This window comes from Seriola dumerili, unplaced genomic scaffold (genome assembly GCF_002260705.1).
Source record: "Seriola dumerili isolate Sdu_G_001 unplaced genomic scaffold, Sdu_1.0 BDQW01000822.1, whole genome shotgun sequence".
In the NCBI taxonomy this organism is placed as follows: domain Eukaryota; kingdom Metazoa; phylum Chordata; class Actinopteri; order Carangiformes; family Carangidae; genus Seriola; species Seriola dumerili.
In genome coordinates, this window is record NW_019175077.1 from 617,995 (window position 1) to 636,291 (window position 18,297).

Here is an 18,297-nt window from a genome sequence, read left to right on the forward strand (position 1 = left end):
GGTGGGTTTAAAATTTCTTTTGAATGACATAGCCTATATTGGAATACCTTTAAATAGGCTAGTTGTTACGGAAATTGTGGGGGGAAAAATGTAGCGAAGACATCCAGCAATAGGCTTTGAAAAAATGAATCGCCTACCTTGCCACCTGAATCGGACCTTAAATAGACTATCTTTCACTCCGCTGTTCAGTTGTAGAATAACATTACCAAAATGTACAGTGTTATGTCTGTGTGCCAGATTGGACCTGTTTTTGTTCATAATTTTGAAATATGCTATTTGCTCATAGGCTTTATGCTGTTATCATCGTTGCCTCTATTTTTCTTTTATCTACTTTTTTTCTTTTTATACAATAGGGTATAATATAGGGTAGGCTACTATCAACGGAAAGAAAGCGTATAGTGTTTGCATCGATCGCATTTCAGTGACATTTTATAATTTTATAATGATAATGATAAAGTCTACTTAGGCCATATCACTCCTTTTAAACTGGGTTGACAAAATGCTTACGAAAATAAGAACTCCTCCAGAGAGCTCATTAGAGGACACACTCCTCCAGCAGCCAAGTCATAAAAAAAAATCATTATGAAAGTGTCAGCTGAACATCTACTCATATCTGGAATCGGCGTTTGCTGTTTCTTTCTGAATCGGTATGATTAATGATGTTGTGAAAGTGTGAGACATATCCGCGGTTGTCTTTCAGCGGGAACAAAGGGCTGCACTAACTGATCTGAGGAATCAGAGCTCTCACTCTGCACATATTTCCGGGCGGAAAACACGAACGCATGTGCGGATCAGAGAGCAGCGGAGTGATTCATCTCGGCTTAATAGACGATCTTCGTTAGGCGCTACAGATCATTCGGTTTCCTCTATGTTGCCAAGGCAACACTTAACAACAACACCACCTAACCAGGACCTGGATACGAGTGGGAAAAACGCTACACTGACTCCTGTGATAAATTCAGTGTTTATTTCTGTAATTTTCGGTGTGAAAATAACTTTGTAAAGAGGCATTTTTCATCAGTGTAACAATGAGTCAACGACATATCATTCAAGGTGAGATTCGTGGGGTGTTTTGATCCATAAATCATGAGAATAAGCTGGCGTGGCGTTTCACACTGAAATCCTGCTCTGTTTGTGCTTTGCAGTTTTCGAGCAGTATCAGAAAGCAAGGATGCAGTTTGTGCAAAGTGTTGCTGATCTGACAGCCAGACCACAAAACGTAGAAATCCTTCAAAATGCAGGTAAGAAACAAAGTTATAAATAAAGCTAGACAATGCAATTTCTGGTGAAACGGCGGTGGGGTTACAGGCTCATGACAGCTGACAAAGGTCTATCTATTTTTCCTGACTAAAACTGTAGTGAAACATATTTTCAGTGAAAACTGTTGAAATCATTGTCTTTTATTTAGTGTAGGAGCAGCATGGAGCTGGACTTTGACAGAAATGTCAGAAAAGCGGTTGATAAACGCCACAGAACTAATCAGCTGATTTGAATCAGCTGTGTTTCTCCCCCTGCACTAAGAGGTTGCCGTTGTGATCTTAATTGCCTAGTTTGTACGGGGTTTCAGTTGAAATATACCTCTCAAACTCAGGCTTACCAGCTTACAACTGATAGATAGATAAATACCTAGATAGATGGATAGATACTTTATTTATCCCCTAGGGGAAATTCAGATGTCCAGTAGCTCATTAGTAATAATAATAATAATAGTTAATAATGAATAATAAACAATAATAGCTATATTAGTCCAGTTCATGAGACACTTCCTTTGACTGAGGTGTTATATGGCCTGAGCCAAAGGAAGTGGCTCATGAACTGGACTACCATTTATTTATTATCATTATTATTACATATTTCGTTATCACATAAAAGTATATATATTCTCAGAGAGGAGAGTCTGCCGAACGCAGTGATATAGAATATTTGTCCCTTTGATACCAGAAAATGTGGCATGTGCAACGATTTAAAAAAAAGCCCTGCTTTGTGTTTTCCTCCTGATTTTTTGCTGTCATTTTACATTAGAGTGAATAGGGCAGTTGGATGGTACTCCTGCCACTTTGAAAGGCATAGTTCAAATTCTGTGACTACCTGTGCTTTGGTAGTCACTTTGTATGAAAGAGGACAAATTTGCCTTATTTCTGGGAAGAAATTATGTGTGAAGAGTGAAATTTGTGGCCGTGAGGACTAGTTTTTCCTTTTGAGCAGCTTTAAACCCTCTCCCATTGATGTCATCCACTCAAACTCCCATTATAAACTCAAAAACTGTCAGAAAAAGCATGAAACTTAAAATGTGATAAAGCAGAATCTGTACAAGATATCAAAAAGTTGAATTTAATGTTAAATAGCTGAAAGTCTTGGGACCTGTTGTAGTTGAAGTTGAAGTAGTTGAAGTTCAAAGTGGGAAAGTTTTAGTGGATTTGAACATCGTCCCATTCATTTTAATTGGAAAAATATCCAACAAAACTTTAAATGTTTCGTAAATTATGAGACAAATCACTGAAAGTAATGCCTGAATGTTTTGACGTTTGAATGTAGTTTCTACAACAAACAGTGCCAAAAAAGTAAGCAGCAGAATAATAATAAATGGAATATTTCGACCTGACAACAACATATAGTCAGCAATCCCACCAATTATTATTATTATATGATTTCCTCTCCTCTCCTCTCCTCTCCTCTCCTCATCTGCAGGTGTGATGTCCATGCTGCGTCCTCTGATGTTGGATGTGGTCCCCAGCATCCAGCAGACAGCAGCTTTGGCTCTGGGCCGCCTGGCGGACCACAGCGATGACCTGGCGGAGGCTGTGGTTAAGGAAGACATCCTTCCCCAGCTGGTCAACTCACTGGCCTCACAGAACGTCAGTAGCTATCTCACCCTTATACCTTGGACATGCACTGACTGCTAATTTGTTGCTCCTGGATATCTGGGGCTGGTGGCAGCTTGTCTCCACCTTGAGGAGGCTGGTGATAGAGAAGGAAGAGAGGGACAGACAGAGGCTGTCACCCTGCGGGGACTCAGGGTCAACCTCCTGAATGTGAGAGTGTGTTTTGGGCTAACTTGGCAGTTCGCTTGGGGGCTACTTCAAAACCTAAGAGCCCTTTACCATGAGTGCAACCAGGCCTTTGTTTTCTTTCTCTTTCTCTCTCTCAGCCCACTCAGAGGCTCAGAATGGAGGGAGACAAGGTTTAGTTCTTGTTATTAATGGGGCATTGCAGTGTCATATAATAATCTGCAAATCTGATAAGAATTCAGTGTTTGCTTCAGAATTTACTTCAGAAAGAAATGAATATATGTTTTATTTGTAGAGTTTCTAGAGAGTTTTTTATAGTACATGAATAATTATACCATATATGAATATTTTCAATACTTATGATTTATATTTTACATTTAAAAGCAATTACTCTTCACACACACAGTATTATGTGGGTTCTATGAGACCTTAAACAACAAGAGATTAAAGAAAATGTCAACAGAACAAGGTTAAAGAGTCTCAGGGAAACTCTAGAATACAGGGGGTGTTTAAACAATGTAGTTATAAAATGAACTATTAAAGAAATATATAGAATTTTTTTTTTATGCAGACTTATGAGGTTTTTCATTTCATATGAGGTTTTTCATTTATAGAAAAACATAACTGTCCTGTTTCTCATTTCTAATAAAGGTGCAATGTGGGTTAAATCTTAAGTTTGAACTATATGAGGTTTCTGCAGGGCCATGGCAACTGATGTGTGTGCCTGTGTGTGTTTGTGTGCAGAGGTTCTATAAGAAAGCAGCAGCCTTTGTGCTGCGTGCGGTAGCCAAACACTCCCCTGAGCTGTCCCAAGCTGTGGTGGCCTGTGGGGGGGTGGAAGCCCTGGTTCTCTGCCTGGAGGAGTTTGACCCCGGGGTGAAGGAGGCCGCAGCCTGGGCTCTGGGCTTCATCGCACGACACAATGCATGTAAGGAGGACACACTGACATTTTTAGATTTCCATGATTTTTTTCACATGTCCGTTTCTTGGTTCGTCCTTAATTCATGTCTGTGTCTTTTCATGTTTCCCACCCCTTTCCATGATCCATGCAGCATTGTCACAGTCAGTTGTGGATGCAGGCGCAGTCCCCCTGCTGGTGTTGTGTCTTCGGGAGCCTGAGATGGCCCTCAAACGCATCGCAGCCTCCACCCTCAGTGACATCTCCAAACACACACCAGAGCTGGCCCATACTGTGGTGGACACTGGTGCCATCGCACAGCTGGCAGAGATGACCCTCAACCCAGACGCAAAACTCAAGGTAAGCCAGCTCAAAGGAAAGTTTCAATTAGCAGCTGCTGGTTTTACTCAGCTCATGATGTATAATGGCATAAATGAAATAAAATTAGAGCTATTTTTCTTATTTTTCTTTTCTTTTCCCTATAGAATGTTTACAAGCTTTGTAACAATGCTTACCAAATAAAATTAATTAATACCTAAGACATGCATGCTAAATATGTAAATATGTAACTCCAGTGCCTTCTGCTGTTTTGATTATTGAAACCTAAAGCTTTTGAATGACAGGAAGTAAAATACTTTTCTTTTTGCATATAATTTTTCTGTCAAATTAAAGTAGGTTACTGTTATGTTATCACATGATATCAATTAATGATTTAACAGTACACTCTAAAGCAGATTTTTGGAAATATTTCTATTTAAAAAAATAAATCAAAAATAAATTATATATATTATATATAATATACAATATAATATATCTTTGTGGTTTCTATTGGGCTCTGTCTCTTATCTAAATTATGTTATTATGATTTTTTTTCTTTTTGTCCCCTTCATTCACCTTTTAACAAACCTCTTGCCCTTTATGCTTTCTATATGTGATACATTGTGATTTGTGAATTAATCAAAGTTATTTAAAAAATATTTATCTAACATAATTTTCTTTAAAAATACATAGCTGAAAATTTTCTGTCATGAATAAGAAACATTTTACATTACAAACTTAAAAATCTAAAATTACGAAGTGGAAATTACCATTGAACTAACTCAGCAATTTTAAGTAAACATAATGGATTATCAGTGTTATAAAACCTGCCAAGATGGAATAGAGTAACAAAATTGTATTGACATTGTAAGGATCCTGCAAGTGACACAATCACACAGAAGTCAGGTTTCTCTCAGTCTTGGAAAATGAAAATCCTGGAAACATGGTGAAATTTGAGCAAAAAGTGGCAACTAGTCTTGAAGGAAATTCCTTGAAATTTAAAGAAATATTTTGGCAACCAATTAGAATGTTAAATATTGGCATTTATGGCAGATAGATTTTATAACTTAAAAAAAACAATTACATGTTCAATTTAACTAAATTAAAAAGATACAAGTGGAGCTAGCTAAAGTACAAGATGAAAAACTGGGACATTTCAACACATTTGCAGGAAAACATGAAGTTAGTTTATGTTTCAAAAATGTGATTCATGACTTCTGGAAATATTCAGACATGTTTTTGTCTCCATCCAGAGGCAGGTGTTCTCAGCCCTCAGCCAGATCAGTAAGCACTCCGTCAGCCTGGCAGAGATGGTGATAGAGGCTGAGATCTTCCCTGCGGCAGTGGCCTGCCTCAGAGATCCAGATGAGTATGTCAGGAAGAATGTCACTACTCTGATGAGGGAGGTGGTGAAACACACGCCAGAGGTACTGCACACACACGCACACACACACACACACACACAGACACACACACACACACACACACACACACACACAACAATCAGTCGCAGGAAACAAAGTGTCCATGTGTGTTTCCAGCTGTCCCAGGTGATTGTGAACTGTGGTGGCATGGCAGCAGTGATCGATTATCTGGGCGATTGCCATGGAAGCCTGCGGCTGCCAGGGATCATAATGCTGGGATATGTGGCAGCTCACAGTGAGAGTCTTGCCATGGCTGTCATTCTCTCCAAGGTGTGTATGTGTGTGTTTGGTTAATCTCTCTGTCATGTGACAGCTAAAGCCAACCACTAAACCCAGAGACATTCCTTCAGGTCCAGTATCTAGGTCATATTAACCGAACCAGTCCTGTTGTGCTGTGTCCTCCTGTCCTGCAGGGGGTGCCCCAGCTGGCCCTGTGTCTGTCTGAGGAACCTGAACATCACATCAAGGCGGCCTCAGCCTGGTCCATCGGCCAGATAGGGCGTCACACGCCTGAGCATGCGAGGGCCGTGGCCACAGCGAACCTGCTGCCCAAACTGCTGCAACTCTACATGGATGCCAGCAGCTCAGAGGACCTGCAGCTTAAAGTAAGAGCTGCTTTGCACTGAGGCTTTAATGAGACTTTGAACAGCGCTAACGAACTGATTTTTTTTTTTTATCACAACTGAAATCAAGGTGAAACTGCGTTCCCAAAAACAAAACTTTTGGCTAATTGGTTTTTATAAAATTTTATCCCGGGTTGCAAATATTTTATCAGCTCATCGGCATCGGTAATAGAAATGAGCCTTTTCTTGAATTCTTAGTAAACATTTAAAGAGGATAAGAGATATCACAGAGATATTTTCAGCCACAGGTCAGCTGGGATTACGGGAAAAGGGTTTCCATGACTTTTTTTTTTTTTATTATAAACAATACATTTCATTTCTTTCGTGTCCTTTTCTTTTCAGAGTAAGACTGCTCTGAAGAGCGTTCTGCAGAAGTGCACCCACCTGCCTGCTCTGGAGCCCCTCCTCTACGATGCCCCGAGCAACATCCTCAAACATGTCGTGTGCCAGTTCAGCAAAGTGAGCGAGTCCACGATCTGCATTTTCAAATGGAGATAAATGTCAGTTTCTCCCGAATGTTTGCGATTCAGATCATGAAGTCATCTGTGTACACCCTGTTCTCCCATCCTCCCGTCAAAGGTGCTGCCTCATGACAGCAAGGCTCGCCGTTTGTTTGTGACCAGCGGGGGACTGAAGAAGGTGCAAGAGATCGAGGCTGAGCCTGGCTCTCCTCTCCAGGAGTACATCAACGCGATCAACAGCTGTTTCCCTGAAGAGATAGTCAGGTACACACGGGCACGCTACCGCACATCTAAACCCTTGCGTGTGTGTATGTGTTTGTGAGAGAGTGAAACAGTGAGAAACGTAAATAGTAATGTTGGACTGACTCATTAGATAACATGATCATGTAGACTCATGTCAGAGCTGTGCGCTGACTCAGTCTGAACTGTTCACACCTTAACTATCAGCTAAAACTATGACCTATTAACTTCATTCTGTAGCATTTTTCAGGACAACAACATGCTTCAGTTACATAATGATCACAAATAAAATGAACAGCAAAAACAGTTATTATTAATTATTATAATTATATTTAAACTATAATTAGAATCAAGGTTTTATGTGAATAAACTCAGCAGACACAAATAGATAATTTAAATGAAGTTTCTAAAAGGTGGAAAGTAGAAAAGTGAATTCAAAAAGCATAATTTGCAGTATGAAACACAATAGGCCTATAAGGTATTTACATTGTGTGTATGTTTGTGTGTTTGTTTCAGGTACTATTCCCCTGGCTACTCTGAGGTCTTGCTGGAGAGGTTAGAGAACTACCAGCCAGCCTGAATCCAGTTCACAATACACATCCTGTTATTTGAACACATGCAAAACCCTGATAGTAAATTTATGATGTTTTATGTTCTTTTAAGATGTTTTCATCTTTAATATTATACTGAGGCTTTTTCACCTTTAAATGCATGTTGATAGTGACTACAAGTGCAGCTTGCATTAGGCCTGAGTAGCGTTCACACCAGCATCATCACCGTATGTTGTGTAAGAGACTGAAGATAAAATTAAAAAAAAAAAAAAAACCACAGCCCAACCAAGTGTCACTTTTAAATGCTTTCCCACACTTTAAGTTGAGGTGAAGAACTTTATTCTCACATTCAAACAACTTCTGCACTTTCACAACCAGTGTGACATTTCGTTCTATTATTCTCTTATGCCCACTATAGAGAGGTCAAAGGTCAGGTTCATTGTCAGAGGAGCAACCCTAGAGGTGGTAGGGAATTAGTATGTTCGAAGACACTTCAGCAGGTTGCTGACACATGGATTTGAGTCTCCTTGTTTTAGACCAGCTCCCCTCACAGAGACATATCTGGATCATACACATCGTTTTTCATCGCAGGGTGACTGCTGCGTGTTCTCCTGGTGTTTCACGTCGCAAAACCGAACACTCTTGTATAAAATGTTTTTAAAACAACATATACAAACAAACAAAAAAACAAAAATAAAATATGCCATAGATTAAACGTGAGATAATGAATCGCTTTCCGTCTCTGCTGTGGTTTGTAGGGGTCAGACTGCCCCCTGGCGGCTGTGACCTCTCACTGTGGCTCAGCTGTGTGCGTGTGTGCGTGTTGTGTGTATTTGTGTGTGTGTGTGTGTGTGAGTGTGTGTGTGTGAGTGTGAAGCAGCTGCAGCGCACGTGGCCAGCCGCTCTTTGTTTGTTGTCTCCGCTTGTTCCTCACATCTTACTGACGGTGCGAATAAGCCTCCGCCTCTCACCCGCAGCAGCGGAGACGTGAACACGCAGCTGCCGCCAAACCCCTCCTCTCCAAAAACCTGATTTTATTTCCATATAGGAACAATCCCTGTCTCTTACAGTCCGTGGTGTGCATCATCTTGAAATGCTGTTTTCTTCATAGTAAATGTCACAAGTCTCAGAGAAGCAGGGCGGCTGTCCGTTCTAAAAAAAAATAAAAAAATAAAACGGAGCTCATATCTGGCCTATTTATTCCCGCGTTTATTGTGGTAGAGAACAAAAATTCACAGGCTGCATTGAATGTTTAACATATAAACAAAGCAACATGATCGAAAACAACCTAGCCTGTGTATTTCTCCTTATTTCACTCTGTAGGATACAGCCGTGCTACCTCATACAGCCCGCTGCAGAAACAAGAGTCTTTTTTTGTCTCCTATCACTTTATTCTTTATTCTAATGTGCTGATGTTGATGTAGAGTGGAAACCTGCGAACATTTCGTTAAAATGAAAATATTTTAAACAGCACACACTCATTTGTGAGGCATTAGACACTAACAAATATAGGCCTAATGGAAATGAGTTATTGGGATGAATCCAAATACTTTTAAATGTGTAAGAAATAATCTACTCAGCAACTCAGACTTAGGTTGAAGTGCTTCAGGGTATTTTTCACTCCAGGAAATAAATCAAATCTTTTTAATTTTATTTATTTTTTGGAATCGGTGAGTGACAGGCAGGAAACGGTGTCGTGCTCACTGTAACAGTAAACCTTTTGTTCGAAATTAGAAAATCAAATAAAACACTGAATGAATATTTCTGAGTACTAATAACAAACACTGTCATAAATAAATATGTCGTCATGGTAATAAAGTCTAAATATGGATGATATGTTGCGTGCGTTGGACAGTAACAGTTGGGTGTTCAGTCTCCTCAACGACAAAGACGCAGAACAAAAAGAAAAGACTTTGACAGTGGTCAGTTTTCCATTTGCAGACTATTTCTTCTTGTATTTGAAACGAGTTGTGTGTTTGGGTCACACGTGCAAACAGCGCTTTAATCACGCCCATTCATGAAATCACACTAACCTGTTAAGATAAAGCTGTCGTGTGCAGTGTGATTTGATTTTACCCTGCGCCATATTTATCGGATTGTAATTACGATCTTATACTTTTACCACTTTAACTTTCATTGTCATTTGTTTCATGCATGTCCAAATCAGAATTCTTCTCACTTTTTTGAATACAGATAATGTATGCGCGTTTTGATCTTATTCTACGTAATCATTAGCCAAATTCATGAATACTAAACAAAATAAATACGTTTTAAAAAAATCACCTTAACATTCATCGCTATTAAATCTAATTATTTGCAACATATCAATAACTTACACATTGACAAATTTATATCCTCAACTATCATTTATATATATTGATAAATTACATTAAATCAGCAACAACTGGGATGAGATGGATTGATGCACGAAGTTAATAACCCCAAGAAGTAAGGTCTGTTTTGTTTTTTTAAACAAACAAAGATATTAAAGCAAAAGAATGATTAAATGGTGTCATTTAAACTCTGCAAAGCTCACGGAAAAGTAGTTTTCTTTTTCCTCTTTCTTTGTAGAAACTGTTGAATAGATCATCTCAAACAGTTATTATATAAAGTAGAAAGAAAATGAAACAATGAAAAAATAAATATGGAACCTGGTATTTTAAACAACAAAGAACAAACCATCAGAGGTAAACTTTGAGTTAAGCAGAACAAGTGCTTTAATTGGTTTGAGTGAACGCTTATGGAATGGAGTGTATTATTATCATCATCATCATTAAATGTGAAGAACAATAAACATACAACATCATTTTGGCCTTTCTGCCACTGAAAGGGAACTCTCACCAACCATTGTCAGACAGCAATGAACAAACACACACACTCACATACACACACAATGATGCTTTAACCAAATGCTTAAGTCTTTTAGAAGGAGTCTAAAAGTACTTGGGGCTGTTGTGAGGCCAAAGCACATTCTGCAGGGAAGAGTTTTCCTGGCCTGGCGTGTGTTGACTTGACTTCTGCATGCAAATTCACTAGGTTCAACTATTTTTGAGCACGTCAAACAGCTATTTTTTGTCCAAAGATTATTTGAATTTCAATTTTATAGCCAAAAGGAAATTTCACCAACTCTGCAAGATCTTGCCTGGCCTCCAGACATTTGCGTTTGTAATTTAATTTTCCCTTAACACTTGATAAACCACATGAACACAGGGCCGTTTCCCACAACTTTGGACATGTTCACATATGAGCGATGCACATCTCGCTCCATCTCCAGGTAAGAAAAAAAAACCCCAAATAAAAACAAATTCAGTTCAGACACATTACACGATACACAATGTTCTTCAAGCTCATGTGGGGTAGTTCTGACTGCTGGAAGATGCTTTTGGCAAGTTAACGCTGGCAGCAGGTTGACTGTTGGTTGGGGTTATTCATGAGAGAAGTCATGAAAGCGAGGACTTATTCATTTCAAGGTACAGCAGCAGGCCGCGTGTTATTATTGTCTTTAATTTGCATCTGTTAAAAGTCTGGCATTGCCTTCCTTATATGATATCCAGAGTTATTATTCCAAAAACAAAACAGAAAAAAAACCCCCACTCTCCCAGCATGCACTGCTCTGTTTTTCGACGTTTGCTAATGTTGGACTACAGCAAGCTTCAAGGGCCAAACAGAGCAAAGCAGACTAGAAGTTGAGTGTGTTCCCTCATTCTGTTTTCCTTTTGACACAACCTATTTACATTAATAACAAAACAGCCCATTTATAGTGAAAGAACACAGAAATATCAACTAACTGCTGACTCAGGATGAACTATCAGCTCATAATCTCCCCGATAAACAGGTGATCTGGGTTACACCAAAAAGATGGAGGGAAGGAAGGAAGAGAACATTAACCAGTTTCAGAAATGAATGGGAGTTTTACTTTATAGCTAAGTGAAATCTTGGACAAAAACAACTTTAAAACATCACATTCCTGAAATGTGACTGCATCTGTGGTTTATGGGTAAATGTGATGAAGATGCTGACAGACTCCTGAGGTGGAGGGGAAGCCGTCAGTTAGCGAGGACGAGCGTGACAAATCACAATCACAACACACATACTCCACAATGCACTTCCACACACAAACGTTCTTTATAAAGGCAGGACCAGCGCGACTGAAGAGGGGATAAATATCAGCGGACACCAACTCCAGTCCGAGGAGAGGGATAAGGATGCCTGTACACACTGAATAATCAGAATGGTGGATCTGAATGTACAGAACTGAAACCGATCCAGCATCTTCAAATTTAAGACAGCTATTCACTTTTTTTTTTGTCAGTTAAAAACACAATCATTAGAAAGGTTTTGTTTAACTGACTGAATAACATGAACAAATCTAAACACAGAGGGGTGCTGGAGTTGAAGAAGGTTGAGCAGGGCGGTTAGAAATAAAGTTGGAAACAATGCATGTCAAAGTAAACACCCTATTATTAAAATAACCTTTTACCTTTGTTTTAAAAAAAGATTACAAAATATAAAATTAAATAATTTTGGAGTATAAAGGCACACATCTTGCACAGTGTATACAATGAAGAACAGTTATTTAAAGCATGGTAGGGAGTATTTTACGCTGAACAGCTCACAAATGTGGTTAAAGTGGAGGGACACAAAGAGAACCTGAACAGCCAGCAACACAGACTATAGAGGGCGAAGGAAACTTAGTCCTGTGACATGCAATTTTTTTATGACTTTTTTTTTTTTTTTTAAGTACATATATATATATATACTAAGCATTGTATCAATTCAAGCAGTATCATTCTTCATTTACCACAGCACCATCATTCATTCCCATGGGTGGCTCCTTTTTAAATACAACTATATTTCATGACTAAAATCCAATGTAAAAATATAAATGTGAATATAATCTATGATATCTAAACAAACATATTGTGATGGAAGCTTTTTGCATGGGTAAGAATAGTCAAGTAGGACGACTTTACTTGTTTTAGTTGGTTATCCAGAGAACGTCACACGCACAACAACTTTTCTCACTTACATACATGTATATTGCATTTCCCTTATTAAGACCATGTCAACTAATTGGGATCATGTTCGTAACATTTGGTTCCTTTCCTCTTGTGCAAAATATACAAAAAAAAAACAAAACAAAAACAAAACTCCAACAGAAACAAAAAATTATTACCACGTCAATTCAGAAAACCGCCAAATTCGAACACAGATAAACCACCTTTAAAAATGTCAACAATAATAACACAACAATGAATAACAGACTCACAGCTGAGGTTAGAGAAGAGAACAATGCTGTAGGTGTAAATGACTGAACAACATGTATCTTTACATCTTCAGCTTCTCTTTCCAACCTCCCTCCTCCCTGCCCCCCCTCCCTCCCCCCCTATACAACTTTTGAACACTGACACACACACCGTTCAATATCACTGGGTGTGTGCTGGTACGATGCTGGAGGTAAAGCGTCTTCTGTTTTGCCCTGAACGCACAAGCACAGTCACTCTGTTGCCTGGTCCCAAAGCCCACCACGACATTACTACAGAGCACTTCTATAAGGATCGGAAAGGTGAGTTCACAGAAGCCCTGTAAACAGAACTCGTCTCAAGTTCCCTGTTTAACATTGCAGTAAATTCTTCCCAAACACTCCCTGTAAGTGGTACCCATAGATGAAAATTGATTGAGGAGACAGGATTTGAGATCAGGCTTCTGAGATTCAATTCTAAGAGAGCTGAGTTCCTTTTCCTCTTTGTTGCAGCACATGTAACAGAACAAGAGCTCCTAACCTCGAACAACAAATAAAAGTGCAACATTTTTTTCTATTTTATTCATAAGGTGCTGATAGCAACAGAAAGTTAAGGGCTGCTGATGTTTCAATCTGACACCCTATACGAAGATATAACAAGGAGCGACTTACTCTTGATCGCTATAGCCACAAAAGACTTCTGGGTCATTTCCTGTTACAGGAACAGAAACCATGACTAACTAACAATGCCCAATATATTCAAAGTGAATGCAAGAAAATGACACTAGAGAGAAGCTGTTCACTCGAATCCCTCTTCTTCTCCTCATTTTAAGGTACATATCCTTACCTCAGTCGTTCTTAATCACTGTACATCACAACAAAGCAAAAGGGACAAAGCACTTAGAGACACTGAAGTGCAACTAGTGCTGAATACAAGCATTACAATTTATTGCAAAAAGTGAATTCATCTCAGCTAATGAGAAGTGTTGGTTTGAATGAGTGGAGGATAACCCAGAAGCTAAATTCATTAACTGTACACGAAGGAACGGGAGGGGAACGCGAGGTCTTTAAAGGGTGGGTGATGGAGGAGGAACCAAAACAGGAAGATTTGTTTGGCTGAGTACTTGTATAGCATTTGGTAGGGGTCTGGCTGTTGGCCTATTGGAAGACTGCTCCCTACTTCCTGAAATGAAGCAATTGCATTGGGCGAGGCTCAACATAAACTTCCTCTTTACATCTCACTCAAGCCTTGCTTTGCAGGAGGGACCTTGTGCTGTAATCTGATCTCTGCATTCCCCTTGGCCTCACACTATACCACTTCATACCCTCCCCAGCCTCCCCCCGAGCCTCATAAGGGAAAGACAAATACAAACATTAAAATAAAGAAATGCTGGATGTTATGTTAGAGGCAATAAAAAAAAGCCATAGTCCCACATAAACAACCATGCAGACAAAACAAAATTATATTAAAAAAAATGTAATGACTAGAACACTTGCTTTCAACACCCTTATCATCCAAAGTATCACATGAACAAAACTCAACAGAGGAGAGGTTAAATGTAAACGAATGATGTTTTTTTTTTTTTTAGCTGCAGAGCGTGGCACCCCACTGAAAGAGAGAGAAAAAAACAGGGAGGAATGAGGAAAATGGATGAGGGAGAGTGATACAAAGCCATCACAGCACCTTATTAATTCAGCCTCTCGATGGTTTGTCTCTCCGTCCCTTTTCTTCTCCGCCCTACTCCCCACTTGCCCTCCCTTTCCCATGTGCCTCCGTGCCCCCTGTTACTCCTGGAGGCTATGACAGGATAGTGGTGATGAAATCATAAAACCTCTTAGAGTACTGCTCTGGGTTCACTGTGGAGATCTCCGCTCCAGCCTGCAGAGGGACACAGAGACAGATGACATTCACTGCATATAGTATATTTGTCTATAGTGTGTCATTATTTGACAGAAATAATTCTTGTATGCAACTACACACCCCATGTTTGACAGTCTTGGCGGCATGGGCAGCTTTCTTCTTGGCATCATAATGCTGCAGGATGTCTATGACAGCCATGAAGTAAACTTCCTTCCTGGGAGCACCTGAAGTTTAAAACAAACGCACCATAAATGAGAATCTATATATCTGCACAGCAATGCCAAGAAAGAAAATCAGCCACTGCTCAATATGACAAACAAAATCCTTGAGAGACTTTTTGACTGCAGTAGGCCTGACAACTAGAATGAAAACAACACCCAGTAGGGGGAGCTCTCAGTACTGTATTTATTATTTTTTATATAACTGTTAAATACAACCCTCACACAGCAGGGGTAATGTATTTAACATTGTGCCATAAGCCTGAAAAGCACATGCACTTGGCTACTCACTCTCATTGCTTTTGATGGCATAGACATCGATGGCAGGATCGAACTCTCCAGGTGACAGAGGCTTGGTGCTGTCCAAGGTGTTGCTGGGGCTGTCGGGGGGCGTCCCAATGCCCCCTCCGTCACTCTCCCCCTCCTCCTCAGCCTCATTGTCCTCGCTCTCCACCTCCTCCTGCTCAGATCGCTCCACATCGTGGATCCCCACCAGCAGACTGTAGTCCATGAGCTTCAGCTGGGCCAGGAACTGAGGACGATGGAAGAAGATAGGCGAGCACAGGAAATAAAAGCATGTGTGAAGATGGGAGGGGAATAGATAGCAAAGAGTAGAATGGAGGGAAAGTTGAAAGAGTGGAGCCAGAGAAGGAGGAAATGCATTAAGCATGACAGAAAGAGATTACACTGTGGGATGGGTGGGCTTTATAACTAGACATCCTGCCTCAAAATATTTATTTACATATTTTATACATATATTTATTTACAAGATACATCTTGCTACAATAAATACATTCAAAGCAATTGACAACATAAGTTGCCAAGCTAAGTAAATCTACCTGAACATTTTGATGATGTTCACACTGAGCTATCAGAAAACCATATTTTCAATCATATCTAATTGTGAACACATACCTCCACATCTTTCCTAAGTTTCTCCAGGAACATTTTCTTGTTCTCCTCGTTGATGTAGATCTTCTGCCCATCATTGATGAAGTCATTGTCCTTGTAGGTGGGCAGCTCCTTGGCCTGCCCATTAGTATTGGAGATTAGCGACCAAATGAAAAACAGTCAAAACCACAACACTAAGCTGTTCAAACCTGAGAAGCATGGTAGACCTGGGCAAAAATGTGTCAGAATTCTGGTGCTTAAATCAAGTGATTTTAACAAATATCAGTTCATCCAATCGCACAGTTTGAATCCTTAAATACATTTCAATATCGGTTGAGCTATTTGACAAAATGGTCAAAAACTGAATAGGAAGAAAAGATTTACGAAAAGCAGTAACACTAGCATCAGCGTTCTTCATCCTTTTTTCCCCAGAATAAACATTAACATTTTAACATACTGTATGTGTTATTCAACAGTACTATAAGATAGCATATTGCAATCTTGTTCAACTGTAAAAATCGGGGGGTATTTCAAAATGCATGATGACAAAGATTAATCCTGATCCTAGAAATGAGTCATGTCAACATTGTGTTTAAATGTATCTTCCTGACGAGACAATCCTGCATGTTGAAATACCCTACTGACATAATGAGGCTCTGAGCCTGTGGTTTGTTAGATAAGCCTGTCTGATTCAGCCAAATACAACATATATTACTGGTAAAATGAGTTGGCCAACAAAGTACAGGCAGTCTGTCCAAACCAAGGCTGACCTCTTTTCAAGCTAAATGATTTGACTGTATAAAACAGTACATGCAGCATGCTGACAGCAGGGCACAGATCCATCCGATGCACTGATTTACATATTTTCCTTATTGTTTATAGCGAACTATATTCACTTCTCAGCACCGTGAAACACAGGGCACTCAGTATTTTTGTGACACAGGTTTGGACATTTTTGCATTAAAAATGCATCTGGTAGATCCATACACTGTCTGAAAAAAAAAAGTTGTTGTTGGACGTCCAACTCAAAGCCATGAAACATCCTTATTAGCACTGGGCTGGACACCGAAAAGCATCCATTTTTATCAGTTCAATCAAATCAATAGAGTACATTCTTCCTTAGACAATTTATACAAACCTTGATCATCTTAGATGCTTTTCGGAAACCAGACTGTGGTTTGCGGCTAATATAAACTATGTCTTATTGCTCTGTAAAGCCAGCTTTCTGACGGATTCCCACTATTCAGCCTACAACCAGAATGTAGCAGTTTCCTATTTAAATGTCTATCTACTGGGATTAACGGTCTCCTAAACCAGGCTGCAGAACTGCCAGCAGTCTGTAGGGGGAAGAGGTGTTATGTGAGTGGGAAAGAGCCTAGTTCTGAGTCACTGAGAAAAAAAAGAGAGCAGGAAATGAGGTAACAGGGCAGCAGCAGCAGTTTAGCTACTACAGTGTTTCTATGGTAGCAGGAGAAGAGCAGCAACACATAACAGCACTTGATAGCACTAGAATGAGCTTGGACAGCACACACTGACACACATACAGTACATACACAGAATACACCTTTACACATATGAACACATATGAATACATCTCACGAAATGGGACATTTGAGCATATATATATACAGACATGGACCTCCAATTTGCAATAAATATGGGATGAACAACTTGCTAGACTGAATATAGATGTGACATAAAAAAGTAAATGGAGGACGCAACGTAAGGCTGACCCCAAAGAGTGAACATGACCTGAAAGCATTGTACAGGCCTGTCACCTAAACTGACAGCTCAGCTCGCACATTCATCCATCTTTCTCCAAATCCATTTTCAACTGTCTTTCATTTCCACGCAATTGTCATTCTAACTGGTTCACTGCATCTTACACTTTCTTCCAGTCATGCATAGGATTCCACTTGTTGGCCTGTTGCTGATTTTCTCTATTACAATGACTGAGATGAAATGCGTCTGACTCTTGAGTGGTACACTACATTTAGGTAGAAGAACAGAAATACATATTAGAGGTAGGAAGAAAGAGCGGGTTGTGGATGAGCCTTACAAAGCTGTGTGACTGGGGAATTCCTGCCCAGGTTTAAAAAGCAAGTCTCATTTCTTTCCTTTTATTTCTTGTATCTCATCTGCTGGTTGGAAAATGGTTCTGGGCCTTTGACAATGTTGATATCTTTTTGTCTCAGAGCAACAAAGCTGTGCCTCTCTGTAGGATTTGTTGTATGAGAACATTGGGTTGTTCCTAGACCGTTGTATCCAGTTACTGTATGTTCCTACTGATGCTGTCAGATGCAGATTAACGTTCACCATCAGGTCCGTTAAAACTTTTGTGGAATACTTTGATCACTTGCAAATCAAATCAGCAGATTCATATCAACCACGTCGACATGCAAGGCATATGAAGCAAGCACTTCATGTGTTTATTTGAACAGTTAAATGTGAGCACACCAGTCTAAGCTGTGTAGCAAATTGCTCTTTAAAACAAAACGTTTATGGCGAATGTAAACTAAGCATAAACAATAAATCAAATGTGCTTCAAGTAGTTTGAACCTA

At 39.6% G+C, this 18,297-nt stretch overlaps 2 protein-coding genes across 4 annotated transcripts in view; one reads left to right on the forward strand and one right to left on the reverse strand.

The window, feature by feature from the left end:
* Positions 1–905: 905 nt before the first annotated feature.
* spag6 (sperm associated antigen 6) lies at positions 906–8,198 on the forward strand. Its single transcript, XM_022766260.1, has 11 exons — positions 906–1,053; positions 1,146–1,241; positions 2,689–2,855; positions 3,753–3,936; positions 4,061–4,266; positions 5,478–5,651; positions 5,766–5,918; positions 6,062–6,253; positions 6,614–6,730; positions 6,851–6,996; positions 7,489–8,198. Exons 1-11 carry the CDS (start codon positions 1,029–1,031, stop codon positions 7,550–7,552), a joined length of 1,524 nt encoding a protein of 507 aa, XP_022621981.1. The 5' UTR covers positions 906–1,028; the 3' UTR covers positions 7,553–8,198.
* A 4,714-nt stretch (positions 8,199–12,912) lies between these two features.
* pip4k2a (phosphatidylinositol-5-phosphate 4-kinase type 2 alpha) overlaps positions 12,913–18,297 on the reverse strand; it is a 28,757-nt gene continuing 23,372 nt past the window's right edge. For all 3 annotated transcript variants that reach the window (XM_022766249.1, XM_022766248.1, XM_022766247.1), the window contains 4 exons: positions 15,760–15,873; positions 15,136–15,376; positions 14,747–14,850; positions 12,913–14,644 (listed from right to left, as the gene is read on the reverse strand). In XM_022766249.1, coding sequence (XP_022621970.1) covers positions 14,564–14,644; positions 14,747–14,850; positions 15,136–15,376; positions 15,760–15,873 — 540 coding nt within the window. In that variant the 3' untranslated portion in view covers positions 12,913–14,563. The remainder of the gene's footprint in view (positions 14,645–14,746; positions 14,851–15,135; positions 15,377–15,759; positions 15,874–18,297) is intronic.